Below are 23,861 nucleotides of genomic sequence, written 5' to 3'. Positions count from 1 at the left end.
GGCTCTCCTGCCCTAGGATCCCCAGGGTGGGGTGGGGAGGAGGGAGGCTCCTGCCTGGCACAGGACTAACCACTGCCAACACTAACAAGCTCCGTGCTTCTGTCCACCTCTAGGGACCCCGAGACGGGCCTCTTGATCTGTGCTTATCTTAGACCTCCCTGCTCCTGCTCAGCCCTCCGTGTCTCTCAGCCCCCACCCTCAGGCCCAAGACCCTCGGGAGCAGCCAAGACAGGCCACCACGGGACAGCTCACGACAGCAGGGGCTTGGGGCCGGGGAGACCATGGAGCTGGGCCTCCTAAGGCAGGAAAGTGAGGCAGGGCCAAGCAGGGCCCTTCTCCCTCAGAAGAGGGCCGGCGTCTCTGGGAGCCTGGACACGACGCCAGCTCACAGGGTGCGCCAGGCCCAGGGCCACAAGACGTATGAGCCTTTCCCTGAGCAAAGGGAGGGTCTGCGGGTGCTGCGCTGGGCCCCAGGTGCCCCCGTTCACCGTGCTGGGCACCTGGAGGAACAGCTGCGTCTCCTGAGCATGGTGACTCTCAGGAATGGACGATAGCCATGGCTTCGCCCCTGACTGAGCGCCATCAGGCTCCCTGGGGAGCTCTGAGGACGTCCTGCAGCCCAGGTGGGGACCTCCAACCAACTATCAGAGTTTCTGGGACGACAGGGCAGTTCTGGAGACCTTAATTTACTTCTTCACAGGACTCTAACCTGCAGCCAGGGAATGGCCACCGTCTCCACCCGCCACGCCCAGGCTCTGGGACTCTGTGTCTGGAGACACTCAAGAGTCTTGCTGCTGGATAGAAATGCAGACTCTTGGCATTTTAGTGAGATCCCTGGGGGATTCTGCTCCCAGTAAGGAACAAGAAGCACTAAACAGAGCCCTGGCCTGAGCCTGGGCCTCCTAAACAGGACCCCAGGGAACTGGCCCAGGCATCTGTATTTTCACAAGCACCTTGGATCCTGGTGATTTTTTTTCTTTATGGTGCAGACTGGGAAATGCTGGGAGTTGGCCATCACAGGCGGTGTGCGCGTGTACATGTCCACGTGCACGTTTCTTCTCTCTGTCCCCCAGCAGAATAGAAGCACCAGGAACCTGGGTCTGTCCTGTGTCCAGCTGTATCTCCTGAGCCTACAGCAATGCCCGGTGGATGGCAGTGCCCAGAAATAGGTCTTAAAAAAATGCACAGATATTCTGAAGACCACCCTTCAGAAGCCACTGGACCTGGGTGGCACCCCTGGACAGCCGTGGTCGAGCAGTGGTCGTGCTGCCAGCAGGCGCCAGGCCTAGGGTCCACGGTGGTGTTGGCCAGGCGCAGTGACACACGCTTGTAATCCCAGCGGCTCAGGAGGCTGAGGCAGGGGGATCGTGAGTTCAAAGCCAGCCTCAGCAACTTAGTGAGGCCCTAGGCAACTCGGCAAGTCTATTAAATCTATATTTTTTGAAAGGGCTGGGGATGTGGCTCAGTGGTTAAGCACCCCTGGGTTCAATTCCTAGTACCAAGAAAAAAAGAAAAACAGGTGGTGCCGATGCCATCTCTGTGGCCTTCCGGCTGTGTGACCCTGGCTGAGTCACTTCCCTCTGGCAGCCCTGCTTCCTCTTCATGGCAAGCGGGTGCTCACGTCTGTCTGCCCCGCAGGGAAGCAACCTGTGAAAACCACCTCACTGGGGGATTCCCCACAAACGCAACTCCCCTCTTCCTGCAGGAAGTCCTGCATGCGGTCTCTCTGTGATCCAGTGCCTCTCATCTGGTCTACACGTCCACCCCCAGGCTGCTGCCCTATCTGGCCAGTCCTCCTGGGTCAGATTCCCACACTCTGCAGGTAACCACAGGCACCAGAGCCTCTGTCCCCAGGCCAAGCTTGGGACTCAGGGTGCGGACACCCAGCCATGGCGATCGGGTACTCACCGTGCCAGAATTCACGTATTTCTTTTTCTTCATTTTCTTTTTCGGGTTGATCACCTGGAGAAACAGACCAGTGATGGGTTCCCAGTGGTCAGGGAGGGGCTCTGAGGGCTCCCACAGACCCTGGGTGTGGCCCAGGCCCCTGCCCCAGCTGGTGTGGGGTGCAAAGACCACAGAGTCCAGGGAGTGGGGCTGAGGGAGGTCCTGCGGGAGACCGGCCTTCAGTGACGCAACTGCGCTCCCCGCGAAGACCGGCGTCCACCTCGAACACAGCTGGACTGCTCATCTAACCTTCTCTCCCACCACTCCCCAGACACGTCCTCCACGCAGGAGAGCCAGAGAGGGCTCCGTGTCGCAAGGCAGGCCTGCCTGTGCCTGCCCTTCGTATCGGCTCAGGTCGCTTCTCACACCCCAGGCCCCCTCCTTTCCTTTGGCCTCGTCCAATCCTCCCTGCTCCTCCGCAGGGCCCAGCCCAAGGGCTGCCGTGGGGGGCCTCTGAGGCTCCCCTCTGGGTCACCACCTCGACCCACAGAGGCTCCTTCACTATCATCATTGAGCTACATCCCCAGCTATTTTTTACTTATTTATTTTGAGACAGGGTCTCACAAAGTTGCTGAGGCTGGCCTCGAACTGGCTATCCTCCTGCCTCAGCCTCCCGAGTCTCTGGGAGGCCATGGGGCATCCAGCTGTCACTGTAAGCTTTAACTTCCAAAGCCACACCTGTGGCCAGATGCTTTATCACAGGGTTAGGCACAGAGTAAGTGCTCAATAAAGGTCCAGTGGGATAACTCAGAAATCCCACCAGGGACAGGTCTGCCCCCAGGAGCCATTTGGTAATGTCTGGAGATGGTTCTGGTGGTCACTGGGGAATGGGTGGGGGCCAGGGACAGCCAGAAGGGACAGCCGGGGACAACAGCCACCACAAAGAATGATCCAGTCCCAAACGTCAGAGTGCGGAGGCTGAGACCCGGGCCACCTTGTCCTGGGGTCTCCCGCCAGACCTGGCTCTTCCCCCCTCAGCCTTGCCAGCTCTTTTTTCCCTTTTTTAACAGGATAAGTCTGGGCACAGCCTTTCCCTGGCGACTTTCACACCTGCTTGGCCACCTGGTGAACTCCACCTTCCCTCTCCCACAGGCCTGTGCTGCCCCCAGGGCCTGCAGCTGCATCTCTGTGATCTTTCCTGTCCAGATGAGTACTGATAGCTACTTCTAGAGATAAGGAAAAACGGGGCACAGAGATACCAAGTGATTTGAGTAAGGTCACACAGCCATTTGGGTGATAAGGCTGGAAACCAGGCTTCCTGCCCCCAGGCCAAGGGTACAGACGTGCAGGAGTGACACCTAGATGCAAAACACAAACATATCCTCTCAACACACGTTCATAGGGCGGGGCGACCACTTCCTCTCCCTTAGAACTGTCACTCTTGTCCGAGAAATAAGATACATCTTCAAGGCAGTAAGTGACAAGGGACACCACAGAGGAGGAGGAAGAGGAGGATTTGAGGGAGGAAAGACATGGGAGGCAGGGGGCAGTGAAGGCAGACCCTGAGGGACAGGAGGCTGTGGGTATGGAGAGGTCAATGTCAGAGGAGATGCTTTGGGAGGAGAAGCCCAGAACTGGGGTCTGGTTTGACGGCAGAGCCCCAGGGTGGAAGAGTCAGCTGGGTGGCTGGACAAGCCAGGAAGGCCAGGGGCAATGTCTGAATGTCACCCAGCTGCCAGCAGGAAACTCCCAGGACCTCTAGGCTAGTGCAGGACGAGATCACAGCAGGCTCTAGGGTGCTGGGCCTGGTGGGGGTGAGAGCCAGGGAGGGGGAAGAGGGACATCCAGCGGATGTTTGCCTGGTTCTGCCACCCGACAGCTGTGTGACCTTAGGAGAGTTACTTAACCTCCGTGTGCTTCAGTTTTCCCAGCTGTAAAATGGGCACAGAGAGCACCCACTGCAGGGAAAGGAATGGGGATTAAGGGAGTCGGTGTACGTCAGTGCTCAGAACCAGGTGGACTGTCGTAGGTGCTGTACAGGGGTCAGCTGCTATTCCAATTCCTGCACCACAGGAATACAGGTGACGGGCAGTGAGGACGTGGGGTGCTGGGACAGGTGTGGCAGGAACAGCACTGCTGACAGTGGCCAATGGGGCTGGGGCTGGAGCTGGGGAGACGCTTGCCTACACCTGTGAGGCCCGGGGCTGGACCCTCAGCACCACGTGAAAATGAATAATGGTAAAATAAAGGCATGCTGCCCACCTAACACTACCAAAAAAATTTTTTTAAGTGGCCACACATCTTGGGCCTTGGGGGTGGCTGCAGAGATGAGGGACAGTAGGGATGGGGTGATCCCACAGACAAGAGGAGCTGGATTGGGGCACAGGTGGGACATCAAGTAGGTGACTGGCAAGAAGTGCAATGGAACTGAGGGCCTGCAGAGGAGGCCAGAGTCGCCTGGGAGGGCCCTCTTCAGCACTGGGGACGCCCCTCCACAGGCACTCGCGGCCCAGGGCTGGGGCACTTCCAGACCCGCTCGTGGGGTGGGGCTTAATGAGCAGGTTCGCGGGGAGCCAACGCCTTCCCCGAGGCACTGGACTGTTAGAACCCAGTGTGTCCCCAGCTTCTGCTCTGAGCCAGCCCCGTCCTCCCAGCTGAGGGGAGTGGGCGGACTCCTCGGGCCCTGGGTGTGTCCCCTTTCTTTGAAGGCTTGTGTGTGGCCGAGTGAGCTGCCGTCCACTCTGTCATGCGACAATTAGGAGGTCAGCGCTGTGGTTCGTCTCAGATCTTCTGTGAAGTGGGCACTTCTGCAGATCTGTTTACCCACAGGTTTCCTGGGCTCCCCACAGCACGCCCTCCCCCAGGGAACCGCCTCTCCAGCCCTGTGGCCGCCACCAGCTCCAGCAGGGCACCAGCGCCCCTAGGGGCCACCCAGGGAACCTCCCCACTCCACTCGGCCTCCTCCTCCTTCCCAGAGGCCACCAGGCCCCCCAGCACAGGTCTGGGGTCTGCCCTCCCGCACACCAGGGTGCCGAATGGCTCTGGCATACAGAAGTGAGACTCTGTCCCCCACCACGACTTCATGGCCTTCATGGCGGGGGGCAGTACGGTGAAGAGGTAATAGTCACAGGGTGCCCAGGAGCACTCTGGGGTGGGATGGGCGTGCCCGACCCCAGAGCCACATTCCCAGCCCTTGTGAATATTTTACTTTGAGACAGGGCCCCACTAAGTCGCTCAGTCCTGGAACTTGTCCTCCTGCGTGTGCCACCCTACCTGCCCTAGACAGGAAGGGGAGTCTGCAGTCAGACTACCACTCACGTGCCCACTTCAAAGCTCTGCTTCAACACTAAACAGTCACCCTTGAGTGGCAACGTGGAAGATGTGCTTGTGGTCAGGACTTCGGGCCACCCCCAGAGCTCTTTAGGTGCCTGTCATGAAGACCCACCCAGGGGATGATAAAGATGGTGCTGGAAGACTGCGACAGAGGATCCGAGGTCAGGACGTTCGGGTGGCAGAGAGCAGCGTTCAGTGGTGGATGAGATGTGGGGTGGGGGGTGTTCTGGATAACTCCCAGCCTGTGCTGGGCAGTGGGAAATGCAGCCAGCTGGCCAGGGGCTGGGCGGAGCTGAGGGAGGCTTACCCAGGAGTCAGTTCTGGAAGGCTGAGCGCAGGAAGGGGTCAGCAGACAGCGAGGCCCAGGAGCCTGACTCCCAGGGCAGCGCCAGGACCCAGGGTGGGGTCTTAACTGGTGGGCAGCCTCCTCCTTCTTTGGGCAGTTCTGACTATAGCAAGGTCTTCCTGGGCCCACCCCGGCCTGCCAGTGACCCCCCCACACAGCCTGCTCTTGGGGCTGCCCATGTGGAGTTCCTCTTCCACTTAGTTCTCACACGACCACGTCTCTTGCTGATTGCAAAGAAGCAGAAATCAACAACAGAGAAGCAAGGTCATCCCAATGCTTCTGCTTTGGGCCCAAGAGAGCATGGCCTCTTTTGAGCACCTTTGGAAGCCAAACTCTAATAGGAGACCTGACCTCTCCTCTCCACCTCCTCCAAGAAGCTCCCAGCTGGGCGCAGTGGTGCACGCCTGTAATCCTAGCAGCTCCAGAGGCTGAGACAGGAGGCTCGAGAGTTCAAAAGCCAGCCTCAGCAACTTAGTGAGGCTCTGAGCAGCTCAGTGAGACCCTGTCTCTAAATAAAATATAAAACGGGCTAAGGATGTGGCTTGGTGGTTAAATGCCCCTGGATTCAATCTCTGGTGCCCCCCCCAAAAAAAGAAGGCTCCAAAAGGGTGGAGTCTGCCCCTCTCTGCTTGGGTAGGGGTGGGGGGACACAGAGAGCCCCTCTCTTTGTCAATGCAGAAAGCAAAGCAGTTTCCAGTGTCAGCTCTTCAGAGAAACCCAGCCAGCCTCGCCTTCACAGTTAACAGCCTGTGAGCACGTGGCACGCACTTCTTGGGTGCCCAGCAGTGCCAGGGGGCTGAGGGGCGGCAACGGAGAGGGCTGTCACCTCACTGTTCTTGGGAAGTCTAGCTGGAACACAAGACCTGTCCGCTTGGAACAGGGACCCGGTGAGGGCATGAAAGGGACTGAAAATTTGGAGGGACTAAAGGATTCGGGTTCCGCCAAGGGATCCCAGCCAGCACCTGAAGCTCACTAGCAGAATGCTGTGAGCCTGGGGAAGCGCCATGACAGTAGAATGGCCTGAAACGCCAAGCTCCCGGCACACAGGCGCCCAGCAAATAACATCGGAAGCCTGCGCAGGCAGACCTCTGGGCCGGGCGCTGTTCCATCAACTTATTTAATTCTCAGTTTGCAGGGAACCACATCAGGGGCCTGGGAGCTCAGCCAAGGTCACGGGGCTAGAAAGTGGCAGAGTCAGGACACAGACCCAGCAGTTATTGGGGTTGTAAGGACCTGTGTGGGCTTGGCTTGAACTGTGACAGCTGTGGGGGTCCAGGACAGGGAGGAAGCACAGAGTGGCTGGAAGGAGCTGGAGGGTCGCTCAGAGGAGTAGAGCCTGAGCCAGGTCGGAAGGAGGGGAGGGTGTCCCTGTGGGGACAGCACACAAGCAAAGGTTCAGCAGCAGAAATGTCCTGTGAGGGCAAATACCATCTTCTCCAGAGAGATCGGGGCCTTCTCCAAGCCCCCAGCTCTAGCCCCGAGGAAGGTCTCCTGACTCTTTCTGGAAAACGTAAGATGCCCCACAGGCCCCGAAGCTGTTACACCTTGAACTAAGATCTCGGGTCTCAGGTCCAGAACCTTTTTTAAAAATATTTGTTCTGGGAGAACCCAAGACCTGCACATGCTAAGCCTGGGCTCCACCACTAAGCTCCACCCCCAGCCTTCCAGAATCTTCTGTGCTGCCCCCCACCGCCCTGCTCCTGTGGAAAGACTGTAGGGAGGCTCAGGAACTCAGGGATGTGGGGTCACAATAGTTGTTTGCCCTTTGAATCTGCTACTTCATGGAACCATGTGACTGGGCAAGTGAGAACTCTTCTCTGTGACTCTGACTCCTCAACTATAGAATGAGACTCACCAGCACCTCCCAGGAGAGCACACCAGGCCCCCAGCCAGCCCAGAGCTCACTGTGGCCCTCACCATGAGAGCTGCAAGCCACCCATCCTCAGAACAACCCCAGGCCCCAGGCGCCTCACCTCATAGATGTTGAACTGGCTCTGCCCGCGGGCCAGCTCGCGGTAGCTGGTGGTGAATTCCCCAATGAAGTCGTGGCTGCAAGGCAAGATGGCTGCTGAGACGGAGGCCCAGGCCGCAGGCAGCCTCCGCCCATCCCCAGCCTCTCAGGCATCCCTCCCCTGGCTCCCGACTCCCCTGGGCCTCCACTCCAGGGGCACATGCCACTAGGGAAGCTAGGTGCCTGGGGAGAGAGAGCCCAGTGTCACTCATGGAGCAAGAAAACCCAAGGGTCACCTAGCAAAGAACAGGATCCCCGAGGAATGAGACCCACTTCTACTTGGATTCTTGGTTGAATAAGCCAACAATAAAAGATATTTTGGCGGACAATTGTGGGACATTTGAATATGAAATGAATATTAGATGGCATTCAAAAATTATTGTTCAATGTGTCAAGTGTGACAATGGCATTTGAAGTTATGTGGGAAAATGTCCTTACTTTCTTAGACATTCCCAATGAAATATTTAAAGGCAAAATGTCATGATACGATTTACTTTAAACTACATTAAAGCAGATATGGTGAAATTTAACCATTGTCAAATTCAAATGATGGGCTTAAAGGTATTCATTAAAGTTTTCTCTCTGTTCTTCTGGGTAGTTGTAGTTGGACACAATACCTTTATTTATTTATTTTTATGTGGTGCTGAGGATCAAACCCAGGGCCCTGCACGTGCTAGGCGAGCGCTCTACCTCTGAGCCACAACCCCAGCCCCTTTTCAATAACATTTTTATGCTTTTTTTTTTTTTTTTTTTTTTGAGGCAGGGTCTCCTCTGTTGACCAGGTCCCTGAACTGCTGGGCTCTAGCGATCCTCCTGCCTCAGCCTCCTGAACAGCTGGGATTAGAGGTGTGCACAACAAAACTCAGCTTTTCTGTTTTTTTCCTTCCCTTTTGATGCTGGGGGTGAAGCCCAGGGCTTCAAACATGCAGGCAAGTGCTCTACTACTGAGCTCCAGCTCCCACCATCTCTTCACAGTTTTTAAGTAGACAATTAAAGCCATATCCCGCCAGGCAGCTGGGAGGACTTTCTGCAGCGTCCACATCTTCTAGATGTGGATAGCAGAATGTAACAAAAGCTTGTACAAAACAGACCCCCACCTTGCTCCCAGGGGCTCCCTCTTATCTCATCTCACTGCCCCTGCTGGAAGGCACTGGTGAATGTGCCATGTGGGGGTGTCCTGGGGCCTTGCCCTGCCTGCAGCCCACATGGCAGTTGTGTGTGTGTGTGTGTGTGTGTGTGTGTGTGTGTGTGTGTTTGTTCTGTTTAGACATCCACGGCAGCCGAGTGTACTCTGACACATTACACATACGTGGAGTCTCACTGACTACGTGTGTACGGTCCTCAGCCTGCTGACCCAGTGCCACCTGGTGGCTGCTCCCCAGTTGACATGGAATATTCCAGGTTAAGGAGAAGCATGGGGAATGCCAGAGTAAGATGAGGCAAGTCACGGTCCCGGCGGCATGGAGCTGGTCCATCTGGCAGTGAGGCCGATGGAGGGGGACAGGAGGTGGGAGGAGAGGAGGGGGCGGCACTGCAGTGGCTCATGGCAAGAGCCCGGGTCTCAGCTGCAGCTGCATCTGCCTAGCTCTTAAACAAGACGAGGCACTGCCCTACGACCACGTCACACACCCCCAAGGCCCCGACTGTGATCATGGGGCTGCGAAGGCCCAGAGTCACCCCTGGGTATCACTACAGCACGGACAGGTCAAAAAGTCAGGATGACATGTTTGGCTGTGACTCAAGGGACAAGCAGGAGCCAGTGAGGATTCTGGACTGGAGCTTCCCGGGGCCATTCCTAAACTGTCTGCTGATTCCTAGCCACACTGGCTCCTGGGCACTGCCATCTAAGAGGGGAAGGCGCTGGCTGCCTCCAGACCCTGCGGGACCCGCCCTCCCACCCGCCAGCCACAGCCTCGTGGCTCTGAGTCCCGTGGTGAGCATCCAGCTAGCTGCAGCCTGCCCCTCTGCCCTCCTCTCCACAAACAGCTCCTCACTGCTACTGCACCTAGAACATGCAGACTTCACAAAATCCAAAATTCTCTCCACCATGGGAATTGCAGGCACAGGCTGGCCACTGGCAGCTATTTTGGGGAAAAGGGGCCTCTCTGCCCCGGCACCATCTCTTACAGGACAGAGGTCCTCTAGTGCCTCAACAGAACACAGATGAGGACAAGTCAGCAATCCTCCTACAGGTGACCTTCCCTCACCACCAGAGCTGCCTTGGGTGGGGCCTTGGGCACAGTCTCTCCATATGAGGGCAGGGCCAGTCCTCCTTCCCCATAGCCTCCCCTCCCCACTCCCCTCCCCTCCTCCTGTCCTCCAGCGCACTTACCTGCCGTCTCGATCCCAGTCATACACCTCCACCTTGATGGTCCTGAAAGACAAGAGAGCCCTTGTGGGGACGGGCCTGCGCCTGCACCCATGTGGCCCTCCTCATCCCCAGGACCAGCAAGTAAGAGGGCTCCCTGCAGGCTCCAGGGTGCTGGGTGGGGGGTAGCAGCCCCAGAGACAAGGAATGATCTTGAGACCTTTCTGCAAAGATCTGGGGGACAGAGCCAGGTAGGGGACTTCCAGGATTTCCAGGAGGATGTGGACAAAACAGCCAAGGCTTCTGTTCACCCCACTTTCTTCCAGGCCCCCCAGATGGGAGCTGCAATATGAGGCCACACTGTGTGTTTTGCTGGGGGTGGAGCTGTGACAGCGGCCTGAGCTCAGGCCTCTGGGGAGGGGTAGTGAGGCTCTTGGTGGGACCCTGGGCTGGAGGGGCTGCGTGGTGAGGAGCCAGCCCCGGGATGGCCCAGGGGCCTGACTTGGAGGAGGCCTGCTGCGCTTTCCATCCCCAGACTGGCTGCTGGGTGAGGGTGTGATTATCTTCACATTTTAGCCTGGCTGCTTTAATTAGTTTGTTTTGACTCCTATGCATGGGGCTGGGCTTGGAGAGCCCATTTTATTTTTAGCCACGTTCCCATGGCAACAGGCTAGGACCACAGGCAGTTGGAGGGAGGTGGAGGGTTGCCGGTTAACCCTTGGTGCTGGCTGCTCTGTCCTCAGGATGCCCAGGGACCTGCGAGCAACCAGGGTCCCCAAACAGGGTCTGGCTTGAGAGACAGGAGCCACCATTATCCCAAAACAGGCAGGAGAGGAGCAGGAAGCCAGGCGCCTTCAGCCCTCAGCTTCAAATGGGGCGCCAGGAAGCTTTAATTAGCTCCTCTGTTAACATCCCAAGGCCCATCCTTGGGTCTGCCAGGAGCCGGCCTTGGGATCCGTGGTGTCCAGAAGGAGGCGCTATGTCCCTTCGGATGAGCCTCCTGGGTGGGGAGGGGGCAGGATACAGAAACTGTTCCAGGGTGAGCCAAGGCCTGTAAAGCAGGACCCTAGTAAAACGGGGCAGACACAGAGGTCACCGTTTAAAGAAATCCGTTAAATTCATGTTTAAAGAAAAGAAACCCTCTCTCTGGGGTGGATTACTGAGAAAAGGAAAAATAAAACAAAAGCTAAGCCCTGAGGGTGGGCTGGGAAGGCGGGAAGAGTGGGAGGAGGCTGGGATGTGCTTTCAGAGGACCTTAGGCTAGGCTGCTGGACCCCGGCTGTGGGATCTGGAGATGTCACTTTACCTCCCTGAGCCACAAAACCTCATGTGCACTAGGGACAAGGAAGGTCCTGCAGGGGAGCCGAGGCAAGTCGGTGGAACCCTCCTGTCCCCGGGAGGCCCTCCATGAAAGCACCTCTCTTCTCTCCCTTGGATCACGTGACCTCGCCTGGCTAGGTTTTCCACATGAAATTTACTTAAATCAGGGGACACTTGAGCCTGGGTACCTGGGCTCTGCCACTTTCAGTTCCTGGAACTGCCTTCAGTGGCACCTGAGTCTGCTGAGCCCAGCCACTCGGCAGCACCCCCAGGGACATGCGGCATCTCACAGCCGCTGCACTGGCAGGGCCCGGGAACAGGTTCTGAAGGCCTCCCTAGTGACGGAGCTGTCATGCTCTGGAGCAATGTCCTCTGCCTCCTCATTTCAGATGGCATAGCTGAACCCCCGAGAGCCCCAGAGTCACATAGCCGGTGACAGCTGGAACCAGGACAAAACCAGTCTGGGGCTCTGGCCACTGCCCCGTGAGGCTAACACGGGTCTCCCTGCCCTTGCCTCGGCGCCCTAAGTCCTCCCCTCCAGGACCCCAGCAAGGGACTAGGTCAGTGACAGCAACATGCCCAGAGGCTAAAGGATGTTGTCCCCAATCATGGCGGCAAGCTCTGGATATCGACAAAAACTACTGGGGAGGTTGTTTGGAATCCCAGGACCAGAGGAGAGGGCCTGGTTTAATCTATCTGTAGAGAACCAAGGCCGAAGTCGCTCCTGCGTTTCGCAGGTTTTCTGTCTGGGTTTTGCCTTGTGCGGGATTGACTCTGGGCAGGTGCCCTGGCCCTGAGCTCCGCCCCAGCCCACGCAGTCCTGAAGAGTTCCCCGAGTGGTTCTGAGGTGCAGCCGGAGCCACTGACCTTCTCCAGGGTACAGCTCCAGTTTTCAAACTTGGATGCGGTTTGGGTCCCTGAGGGACTTCAGAAATACTGATGTGGATGCTTCACCCCAGAGAGTCACTTATCTCAGGGTGCAGCTTGGGCAAGGGGGTTGTTAAAAGTTCACCAGAGCAGGGGGCCGGGACATAGCTCAGTTGGTAGAGTGTTTGTCTCACATGCACAGGGCCCTGGGTTCAATCCCCAGCACCACAAAAAGAAAAAAAAAAAAGTTCATAAAGGATCTGAACTTGCAGTCAAGGCTGAGACTAGAGCGAGAGATTCCTGAGCAAAAGCCCAGCGCAGGTCATGCAGACCCCAGGGGAGATGCAGCCTGAGGGCCTGAGGTCTGGGGGCTCTGAGGCTGAGACCCCCTGGGGGGAAGGGGGTGAGAGAAACGGTGCCCAGAGACAGGGAAGGCCACAGGAAAAGCCAGACATGACTTTGGTGACTCTTAGTTCTCCCTGTCCAGCCGTGGCTGAGCTGTCCCAGGTCACTGCAGGTGCCACTGGTGGCCGACAGGCATTGGCTCCCAGCCCCTCAGTCCAGGCCTGTGATCTCTGAGAATAGCACCCATGAGATGTCCTCCTGCATGGGGGACAACACAATCGGCCTCTGCAGACCACATAATGAACATCCGTTTGGCATAAAGAGGCTCTGAACAGGGGGGCAGGGAGGTGGTCAGGGAGGAGCTGTCCGGGGGCCAGCACCTGGGCAGCTCTAGCTCCTTTGGGGACCAGGGTGTGGCCCCGAGCAGCTAGCTAATCCCTGGGACACTCCATCTGGTCCTCTGTAAGAACTGATGTCTCACCATCACCGAGGAAAGAAATGACAGAAGTCACACGGTCAGCCTTTGACACATTCCTCTGTTCCTGCTGGACACACTCAGTGTCTCCAAACAACTCCTGTCGGCCATCAGAACACCCCCCCCCCCAGCCAGAGACTGCTGTTTGATTTGCTTCTGGCAGCAGCCCCTGTTCTAGAATGGTAGCCTGCATACACAAGGTGCTCCATAAACACTGACTGGCTGGCCTGAGGTTTCCACTCTGCAGTGGGCCACGCAGGTGACAATACCCGTGTTCTACAAAGCACAGAAGGAGGTCCAGAGGACGCAGCTTCCCATAAGCTGCCAGTGTCAAGGCCAGGAGCTGTGTCCCGGGCCTCTGCAGTCCCAGCTCTGGGATGACAGAGCCAGGTGTCAGCCTCGCAGACCAGCAGGGACGAGGGAAGCTGGCAGAGACGCCAGGGCCCCCCTGCACGTCAGTCAGCTCTAACCAGAGTTGCCTCGGAGCCCAGAGCTGAAGGTCTTCTTCCTAATGAGCTTCTCCCAGGCAAGGAAAAGGACATTTCCTTGCTGCTTCCAAGTCCCTGGGGCTGACAGGCCCTGAGGGGTTTGCTCTGAACTGAGTCAGTCCATGCTCTGAGAGGCTTCAGCGAGGACAAGCGCCCGGCCTCCCCACCGTCCCCCCCCCCCGCTGGGGTGGGGGGCAGGCAGAGACAGTGGCATTGGGAGCTTCCAGCCCCCTAACCCTTCAGCCTCTGCACAGGCAGATGGGGAATGCTGAGACACCTATCATTGAGATCAACTGTGAAGTGCCTGGTACTGTGCCTGGTCCTTCCTGGGTGCTCAGCATGTGGCGGGAGGCCAAGGAGAAGCAACGGGTGCATCCAGGGAGCTGGAAGGCAGTGTTAGTGCCCCCACCACACCCGTCCACTGAGGACCCCTCTCCCTACTTCAGAAGGTACCCTCAGCACACTCTCTGAAAGTCCACTCATTCAACGTTACGGGATGACAGCAACCTGCTCAGACAAATCTGGGTTAACAGGGACAAATTCTCAAGTCACAGAATGTTTAAGAAGGGAGGAGGCCAAATTCTGGGAAGATAGGGGAAGTGCTTCTTGTCATCACTCCATTTTACCCCACCAGAGAGGTGGGTGGGCTCTGAGCCTGACACATTTACTCTGACTCCAGCTCTGTTCAGCTGGGTTGTCAGGTTTGGCCTTGCATGGAACGGCAAGGTGGGGGACCCCAAATCAGCCCAGAGGTGCCCCCTGCAGAAAGGACAGGTACCTCTCGCTCTGGCATGTTACATAACCTCTCGTCCTCCATCTCCCCATCTGTAAAATGGGCACATCGCGAGTGAACACCTACCTCCTAAGATCACTCACACAGTAATGCATTTAGAACAATTAGGCCACAGCCTGGCCCAGGTCCTCAACATCCAGCAACTTCAGCCATGTAAACTGTCTCCTCCCCCATCATTTCCACGAAACTGCCCTTTCTGGTCCTCACCCTCCTGGACGTCTTTCTCACAAGGGTCCTTTGCCTTCTTCCTGCTGCCCATCCTGGGAACTCCCAGACCTCTGTCCCCTGCCCTCGTAGCTGTGCCTGGCTCACAGAGGCCCACGGTCCTCAGGATGGAAGCCAGGCTCCCCGTTCTTTCCCCCTCCACAGCAGCCTCTCATTTCCGAACAGCAAGCCCAGTCTTCATAACCTAGGAACGCTGATGCTTCATGAAAGGGTGGCACACAGGCCGTGAAAGAAAACCCCGTAATGCGTCCTGTGACAGTAAGGATCTGGCTCCGGTCACACTTCCCCTTTGTGTCTGGGACATTGCCAAGCTCTGTCTGTATCTCACTTGTTGCCGTTCCCTTCTCCTCTCCTCTGAATCACTTGGAGTTCGAGTCTAAAGGACCCTTAATGCTTTCAGGACTAAGACTACCTCCAAGCGGCTCCCTCACCTCCAGCCCCAAAGGTGACCGGTCCTTGACCTCTGAGCAAGGTGCTCCTAGAGCCTCTTCCAGAAGCACCCAGTCACGGCCCTGTCACACCACATCTTGGCCGTCTGGCAGCAAGGCACAGGAATTAAGAGCACAGATTCTAAGCCATGCGCAGTGGCACAGGCCTGTAATCCCAGCTGCTCAGGAGGCTGAGGCGGAGGATGGCGAGGTCAAAGCCAGCCTCAGCAACTTGGCGAGACCCTGTCTCTAAATAAAATACAAAAAGGGGCTGGAGGTGTGGCTTAGTGGCTGAGCATCATTGGATTCAATCCTTGGTACAAAAAAAACCCAACCCACCACAGATCCAGAGCCAGCCTGGCCAGTCCTGCTCTCCCGTTGGCTGGCAGCGAGATGCTCGGCAAGCGACTTAACCTCTCTGGCCTCAGTCTCCTGGCCTGTGCAGACAGCACTGGCAGCTTCTCCCAGGGAGCTGCTCCCTGATGGGAAGATTAACTTAGTTCACAGGCATAAGCGCTTGGAACAGGGCCTGCCCAAGGTTAAGTGCCACTGGAGCCTTTGCTATGACTGTGGCCGCTGTCTCCCCACCGGCCTGCCAACCTAAGAGGGAGCGTGGGCCCGAGAGCCCAGCGTGCCCCCAAAGCACCCTGCCAGCTCCTGGATCCTGGCTGGCTTGGGAAGCTGCTGCTGGGTTACACTGAGCGAGTTCTGTGAGGCTCCCGGGGGGCCTCAGCAGGGGAGGGACAGTGGCCTCATTTTCCTGCACCAGGCCCTGTCTCCTGCCTGGGGGGCCTCGCGACGCAGCCTCCTGAGTGGCTCCGGGTGTGTGGGCTACCCTAGGCTGGGGCTCACAGGGCTGGCGAGACACGCCTGGCCCTGGACATTAACACCGCTGTCAGTCACGTCACAGTCAATCTGTGCCCAGCCACGGAGAAGGGCATGAGCTCGGCCATCCTGTGGGGGGTGAGGCTGGGCTAGGGTTGGGAGGGGAGGTGGGCACCTGCCTGCCTTCCTCCCCAGGGTCCCCTGTCACTCACTCAGAAGCCTCAGGACCCAGCCAGCAGGCAACAGGCCTTGTTTGGCTGGAATGCCTGCTCACCAGAGCCCCCAGTGGTTAGACCAGAAGCTTCCAGAAGAGGGGAACACAGCTGAGTGTCCCCCAAAATTACACAGAGGCCGGTACTGGGCATCTAGTAGGTGCTCAGGATCTCCTGGGGAACAGATTGTGGCTCTTCTATTCCGGCCAAGAGACAGAGAAGGAGCCACCTCAGCCTTGGCTGGGCAGCCTGAGGGTCTCCTGAGATGGAAACGGGGGTGTTGGAGGCCATTGACCCACTCACCAACCCCACCACACACACTTGGTGGCCATGGTGAGCAGGGTCTTGGGGCACACCAAAGTGTCTGTTCTGATGCACCATGTCCCCGTGGGGTGAGCTACAGAAGGTCCAGATCCTCAAGGCTGCTGGCCAGCCCTGCTGATGATCCCTGGCCAGCTTGCTCAGCTGAGCTGCAGCCATTGCCAGGGAACTGGAACGTTCTCACAACTTAACCCAGGCCTACACCATCTCTGAGTGTGCACAGTGTTGGGGACTGAACCCAGGGCCTTGCATGGGCCAGGAAGCTCTCTACAGCTCAATACACCCCCAACCCTCTTTATTTTAAGACAGGGTCTCACTAAATTACCCAGGCTGGCCTCAAACTTGGGGTCCTCCTGCCTCAGCCTCCTGAATAGCTGGGATTATAGGTGTGCATCACCGTGTCCGGGGAACGTATGCATCTTATAGCTTCCGTCTGACATAACCCCCACGCTCTCCAGCACTTACTGCAATGGCTAATGATATGTTTGTGTGATTATTGGATTAATGTCTGCCTCCCCCACTAGCAGTTAAACCCACGAGGCTGGGAGAGGGGTGGAGATCGTGCTTTGCCCCCGCTGATTTCCCAGCGTCTGGTAGGGCCACAATACATTTGTGAACAAAATGTTGGATTTGGTATTTCACGCACACAGGTCCTCCTTGAATAGGCTGTGCTACATGAACTTCAAAGCGGCCCAGGGAGTAGGCAGATGCTCTCACGCCTACTTTGCAGAAAAGAAACTGAGGGTCAAAGATCACCCAGGTTGACAGAGCTTTTTACTCACAGAGTCAAGGCTGGAAAGGAGGTATCTGGTCTCTACCCTGGAGAATCACTCTGAGTGATTAAGATGAGATGACAGCTGACATGTCACGTGAGTAGGCCACATGGAACCAAAATACCTAGCAAGCTCTCCTCCCTGCTCCCTCGCCCCTCATTTATGGCAACTTGGCTGGCAGGGAGTGTCCCTGGATTCTGACTCCAGAGTCCCCGGGCCAGAGGCTAAGGCTGCTGGGGAGCAGCTGCCCCTGTCTTCGTCTACCTCCTCACCTCCATCCTGCCACCATACGCCTTCCCTGGGGAACAATGAAGACGAGCCACGGAGTTCCAGACCAGGGTACCAGGGGCGCCCATCTGGTGCCACCCGTCTAGGTCTCCCTGGAGCCCCAGGCACTCCACTCCCAACCTCCCACACTTTGGAGCTTCCCACCAATACGGAGGCCAGACAAGGAGGAAGTGGGGGGCAGGAGCTGCGAGACCATGGGGAGGCCGACCTGCTGGGAACTGGCAGGAGCGGGAGGCCACCGAGCCCCACCCTGTGCGGACACCGAGGTGCAGCCCAGAGGCCCGTGCATATTGAGGAGGCCAATGGCGCAGCGGCGGGTAGACCCCCCTCGGGTGGGAGAAGGCCCGGGGGTGGAGGAACAGGGAAGGGCTCCTTCCTGTCTCACCGGTCATAGTCCCCGTTGCAGAGGGCCCTCACAGGGATGGAGAAGGTCTGCCACACGGGGTTGAGCGTGTTCTTCATGACCTCCGTCTTGTGGCAAATGGTGAACCTGGTGAAGGAGGGAGAGAAAGGTCGTCAGGCCTGAAGCCAAGAGCGGCAGGATCCAGGTTGGCAGGGGGTCAGCCGGCCATGTCTGCTGCTGCCAGACGTGGAAACTGGGGCTCATGGGTGAGCTGCCAGCTCACTGGCAGCGGCCTGGCTGGAACTGGACGGCCACTGGCTGAGATGCTGCAGACCTGCACCAGGTGGGGACCCAGCCTGGAAGGAGACAAGTCTTGTGGGGGCAGGAGACCTGGTCCTAACAGCCCCTGCTTGGGGCCAACTCACCGTGTGACCTTGACCTCCACTTCCTTGCCTGACTCCAAACCCTGCGAAGCTGGCCTCTATCTTCATCCTCTGAGACCCATGAAAGGATCAGTCTCAATGGACCTTCCTGGCCTGTGAGTCCCTAAAATTGTATCTAATTTTTAATTGTATCTAATTGTGTCGGGTCGCAGGTGTCTGCTCTTCTCCCACCCTGGGACATTCCCCCCAAACTTCCATCTTCCCTGCTCCCCGCCACACTATCTCAGGTCAGAGGTCATCTCCATGATGACCATGATGACCTGATGACCATGTCCAAAATGTACAGCCTCCTGGCCTTTGATTCCGACATCCCCTGGCTCCTTCCATATTTCTTTTCCTATGGGTCACCATTTAACATTGTGATATTGCCTGTTTTCCCCTTATTTATTCTGTGTACCATCTGACACTAAGATTAACCTCCATCAGAATAAAGAGTTTTTCTCTTGATCCACTGATGTAACCCTAGTGCCTAGAACAAGGCCTGGCACTTAGTAGGTATTCAAGAACTTTTTTTTTTTTTTAAGGAGCCAGAGGAACTTTCCAAAGCTTCCACCTGCATTTCAATTCAAGGAAATCAAAGCCCCTGGGATGATCTGGATCGTCTCTAAGACCCCTTCTGCTTTTCCAGACCAAATTCAAAAAACCTGCTTTGCAAACTGAAAGTTCAGAGCTGCTCACCCACACGGCCCCCTCCCATGCCACACCTGGCTGGCCTGCCACCTGGATGGGCGGCCAGGAGCGACCTCCCAGGCATCCGCCCCAGCACCATCCCAGCTTAGAAAGGTCACCTGGGTAAGTGCCGGGCTCCGCCCAAGCCCACACAGCCTGTGCCATTTCTTCTGTGGCAATTTTCAAGTCAAAATGTCATCCCTGTCACTGTGGCTCTGACTTTCTCTTCAGCTCGTCCTCGCCCACCCACTGGAGTGTGGAGATGCACGTGGGAGACCTCCCTGCACACCCAGAGCTGGGGGCGAGGACCGGGATGGGGATGGGCAGCCAGGGCGGGCGGGCAGGCGGGAGGGGGGGGCCGGGAGGAAGGGGGGGCGGTGGAGGGAGGGAGGGAGGGGCAATCATGCCATACAGAAGCCACCCTGGCTCCCCTGACTGTCACAGGTGCCTTCTGTGGACCCTCCCCAGCACCCCCATCTCTACCCCCGAGTAGTTCTCTCCTTTCCCTTAATAGCCAAACTCCAGGAGCAGCCCTTCTATGAGCCCAGTCTCTTCCCCACTCATCCCTTCCTGGGCCCTGTGCAGTGTGGTGTCCCCTCTGACTCTTGCCTGAAGCTGTTTTCTTTCTGCCCTCCCTGGTCCCTCATCACCAAGCCACACCTTCCCCACCCCCAGCAGGCAGGCCCTCCCACCCCTTGACTCACTTTCATTTGGACACACACTGGGAGCATCAGTGGGAGAGTGCTACCCAACAGAGTCAGACAGATGGGAGTCCCAGTCCCAGACCCACCATCCGCCAGCTGTGCCTCCCTGAGCATATGTCTTTCCCTCTCTGACTTTCCCCTCTCATTGCAAAGTGGGAATAAGAACATTCACTAACACTTCCAGGCCTTTTTCATTTCTTTGTGTGTGTGTGTGTGTGTGTGTGTGCTCTACCGTGGAGCTACTTCTTAATTTTTATTTTGAGGGTTTTGCTAAGTGGCTGAGGCTGGCTTCAAACGTGTGATCCTCCTGCTTCAGCCTCCTGAGTTTCTGGGATTACAGACTGTGCACCACCACCACACCAGGATTACCAGGCCTTCTTCTTTTCTTTTTTAAATATTTTTTTTAGATGTTTATGGACCTTTATTTTATTTATTTATTTATATGTGGTGCTGAGAATTGAACCAAATGCCTCACACATGCCAGGCAAGCGCTCTACCACTGAGCCCCAGCCCCACCCCAGCCCCTACCAGGCCTTTTCCTAATGAGAATATACTAACTCATCCCATCCTCAAAGCACCCCTGAGAGGGAGGTGCCAGTTGTCCCCAGTGTACATACAACAGATTATGTAGGTACCTTGTACTGTCCAACATGGCAGCCATGTGACTAAGTTAAATTAATTAAAATGAAATTAAGTGAAAAATGTATCAGTTGCACTAACCCCAATTTAGGTGCTCAGTAACTATATGTGGGTGGTGGTGACCATGCTAGACAACATTCCAGAAGGTTCTATTGGGTTAGTCTTGCCTACGTCTACTCAGCTGGTAACTAACTGGTTGTGCCAGGCTGGGGCCACTGGCCCTTCCCTGACACCTGGAAGGCCCACAGAGGAGTTACTAACATGGAACCGGATGAGGTGGGGGGGTCTCGGGGAGGATGGCGGCCAGGTTGGCAGGACACTTCCCTCCCCTGATTTCCCTGGCTGACCTTCCTCCTGCCCTCCTCATGATGGGTATCTCCCCAGACTTCACACTCCTCTGTCCTCCCACCCCGAGACCACCCCATCCTTCCCTGCTCAGCCTCTGCCGGGCCCTGCATTCTGGCCCAGCCCTCAGCAGCCCCTGGATGGTTTCTGCAGGTCTGGGGGGGTCCCCTGGGGGGGGGGCAGCGACACTCCTGGAGAGCTCCAGCCCCGACCTCCAGTGAAACTTGCCCCGAAATAAACTCTCGTGGTCTCCCCCACGGGACCAGCTTCTTTGCCATTTCCCACATTTGGGGACCTGGGGCTCCACGGCCAGGGAAGGGGCTCCACCTTGGGTCCCCACTGGTCTCCACGGAGTCCTCTGGCCCCCTGCTCCCGGCCCGCTCCCGCAGCAGCCCGCACCCTGCACCCGCTCCGCCCCGCCCCGCGCCTCGCCACCTCCCACCTGCTGTAGTGTCAGTCACGAGCCTCTCCTCTCCCCGCCCCTCCCCACAGCCCACGCATCGCTGCAGAACGTCACTCAGACACCTCGGCGGCCCCTCCCGCTCCACATCCCCCGCCAGGTCCTGGTCAGGAGCAGCTGGACAGGCCTGGGCCACCTGGGCTCTGCCTCTCCCCAGGGGACTGTGTGTGTGGACACCCAGGCCTCCTCCTCCCCCACCGGGAGCCAAGTCCAAGTCAACAAGAATTATTTAAAGAAACCCTGCTGGGAGTCCTTCCCGAGACAAAGAATCCTTTTGTCATGCTCAGGTTTAAAAACCAGTTTTCCCAGCAACTGAAACACACCTCCTCCCTGAGACTCCTGCCCCCCAACACACACACACACACACACACACACACACACTCACACACTCACATACACACAAGCACTCAGACTCTCTCCCTCTCACGCACACACTCCGCGCATTTCAGAATCAGGGGATGAGGAGGCGGCTCTGCCCTCGGGCACTGTCGTTGCTCCCTGCCCCCCACCCCGTGCACCCACATTGTTCCTCTCCTTCAAAGGCTGTTCCCAGCCCCTTCTTCAGCAGTGTCTCTAATTAACCTCCTGGGCCCCTTCCTTCCTCCTCTGCAGAAGCCCAGCAGTAAGTGTCCCCCGGTCCCCAGAACTGCACTGCTTAAAGAGACCATGGGGGCCACCTAATCCCATGTTTCATTTATGGATGAGAAATCAGGCCCAGAGAGGGGACACAGCTTGCCCCAGGGTCACTCAGCAGGTGTGGGTGTGGACCTAGGTCCCCAGACTTGAAACCCAGAGTCCTTCCATGTATACTGCTGACCAACAGCTGCCCAAGCGTTAAATTTCCATTGCACCGAGGAGGGCTTCTACCTGTGGGAGAGGAGGAGGGAGCCCAGAGGCCCTGAATTCTGAGTGAAGCCCTTGGTAACTCTGGGGCCAGGTGGAGGGAGGGGGCCAGCTTTGCCATGCTGAGGGTTCAGAGGGAGGGGACCTGATGGGGGGCATTCAGAGGGCTGTGGATAGAGGGGACCGGGCTTGGAGATGGGGACTGCTTTGTGTAGAACAAGGGAGAGACTATCAGAGGGGTGTCATGGAGGACTGGGGCCCCTTATTCTGGCCTCAACCCTGTTTTTGCCGGCCCCCAACACACTCAGCACCTGTCATTGTGGGGACCTTCAGCTTAGAGGCCATCCTCACTCCTCACTGACCCCATCTATGTGTCAGGAACTCCTCTGCAGAGCCAGGCCCTGGGAGGGCCATGGAAGGAGCAGGACCCCAGCCCCTGACAGCCAGTTGCCACTTGTCCATCCCTGACCCGAGGCTGAGCCCAGTGATGACAGCGCAGTGCCTAGTGCTGCCCGAGACTCACGTGCCGTCCTCGTTGCTCCGGTAGAACACCAGGAAGGGGTCGGACTTCCCAAAGAAGTCCTTCTTGTCCAGCTTGTTGGCACAGAACTGCATGGTGGCCACATCCTGCGGAGGGAGGGCACAGAGTGCGTGAGGCAGAGGAGTGGGAAAAACAGCTCAAGACCCCGACAAGCAAGAGGATCCAGCCCCAGCCCCAACCGGGCTCCACGCCAGGCCCAGCTGGCACCCCCGGGGCTCACTCCACCTCGGCAGCAGCAGGCCTGGAGGCCCAGGTGCAGAAGCAGGAGGATTCTGCATCGGCCCAGGTTTGAGTCTTAGCTCTGTCACCTTCTAGCTGTGTGACCTCGGGCAAGGTAGGTAACAGAGCCTCAGTGCAGAGCTTCAGTCTCCCCCTGCAACCTGGGGACCCCAGGAGAGTGGGGACAAGGTGAGATGGGGTGTGAGGTGCTCGGCAGGGCACAGGTGTAGCAGTCCCCCATGAGCGCTAGCCCCTGGGACTCCATTCCCATTGCCCTGAGCAGCTCAGAAAGGGGAACTGACCAACCCAAGGTGCCCCTGAGTGTGATCTGCGGGCCCAGAAGCCTCCACTCTGGTCTGTTTCCGATGCTTCTTTCCTGCCTGCATCTGCCTGGCTCCAGCGGAAGCTGCAGTGTGAGCATCCTATCTATCCACACTCCCTAAGTCTCCAGAGGCCCACACAGTGCTCTAAAGTGGATGTGGCAGGGACAGTGGCCTGTGTAACAGCTAAGACACCAAAGGCTCAGAGCAGGGAACTTCCCCAAGCTCGCCAAGCAGAGCCAGTTCACCTGAACCCACCGTGCTACAGAGGGGCAACAGAGGGGCTCCTGAGCACCTCAGGGACCTCCCTGAACGTGGCCCCCGCTCACTTTGCCTGAGCAGCCCCCCTCCTTAGCAGTTCTGCATCCCAAGGGTCATGCCAGCTATCAGACTCTGTCCTGCAGACCCTGGGCCTGCCCTGCTCGAGGCCAGCTCCTGGCACACCCCTTTCCTCTCCGCAGGGGGCATGTCTTGAGGTGAATGACCCACTGCCCAGAGAGGACCAAATGGTGGTCACAGAGATGAAGATGTAAACCGGGTGCAGTGGCACATGCCTGTAATCCCAGTGGCTCCAGAGGCGGAGACAGTTCAAAGCCAGCCTCAGCATTTAGTGAGGCTCTAAGCAACTCAGTGAGACTCTGCCTCTAGACAAAATGCAAGAAACAGCTGGGGGTGTGGCTCAGTGGTTAAGTGCCCCGAGTTCAATCCCTGGTACCAAAAAAAAAAAAAAAAGAAAGAAAATGAAGATGTGCTATAACCTCCCTTGAGGTTGAAGGACACAGTCAAGAGGCTGAGCAGTGGGACTGGAAGTATAATGGTCAGGCCTACGATGGCTGCGGCCAGGCTATCTGCTTCAGCTCATTCCTCACTAGCTTTGGGACCTAAGGTAAATTAATCACCCTCTCTGTGCTCTGTGCTCCTGTCAAATAGGAGGAGTGGGCAGGGCCTACGTCACAGGCTCATGGGGATAAAATGAGTTAATTGTACAACGCTGAGCACTGCGGCTAGCACGCATTAAGGGCTGTGTGCGTGAGTGTTGTCGTCATCATCATTATTCTTAGAACACTTCTCCCCCCAGTGTGTGTGGCCG

General features: G+C 57.2%; 1 protein-coding gene across 2 annotated transcripts in view; it reads right to left on the bottom strand.

Moving 5' to 3' along the window:
* Positions 1–23,861, bottom strand: part of Cpne5 (copine 5) — an 86,892-nt gene that overhangs the window by 9,533 nt on the left and 53,498 nt on the right. For both annotated transcript variants that reach the window (XM_026383645.2, XM_026383647.2), the window contains 5 exons: positions 22,215–22,318; positions 17,631–17,735; positions 9,910–9,951; positions 7,540–7,615; positions 1,909–1,962 (listed from right to left, as the gene is read on the bottom strand). In XM_026383645.2, coding sequence (XP_026239430.1) covers positions 1,909–1,962; positions 7,540–7,615; positions 9,910–9,951; positions 17,631–17,735; positions 22,215–22,318 — 381 coding nt within the window. The remainder of the gene's footprint in view (positions 1–1,908; positions 1,963–7,539; positions 7,616–9,909; positions 9,952–17,630; positions 17,736–22,214; positions 22,319–23,861) is intronic.

The sequence above is a fragment of the Urocitellus parryii genome, chromosome 8 (assembly GCF_045843805.1).
Source record: "Urocitellus parryii isolate mUroPar1 chromosome 8, mUroPar1.hap1, whole genome shotgun sequence".
In the NCBI taxonomy this organism is placed as follows: Eukaryota; Metazoa; Chordata; class Mammalia; order Rodentia; family Sciuridae; genus Urocitellus; species Urocitellus parryii.
Note: the sequence above shows the minus strand (reverse complement) of the source record. Positions and strands in the feature narration are given on the sequence as shown.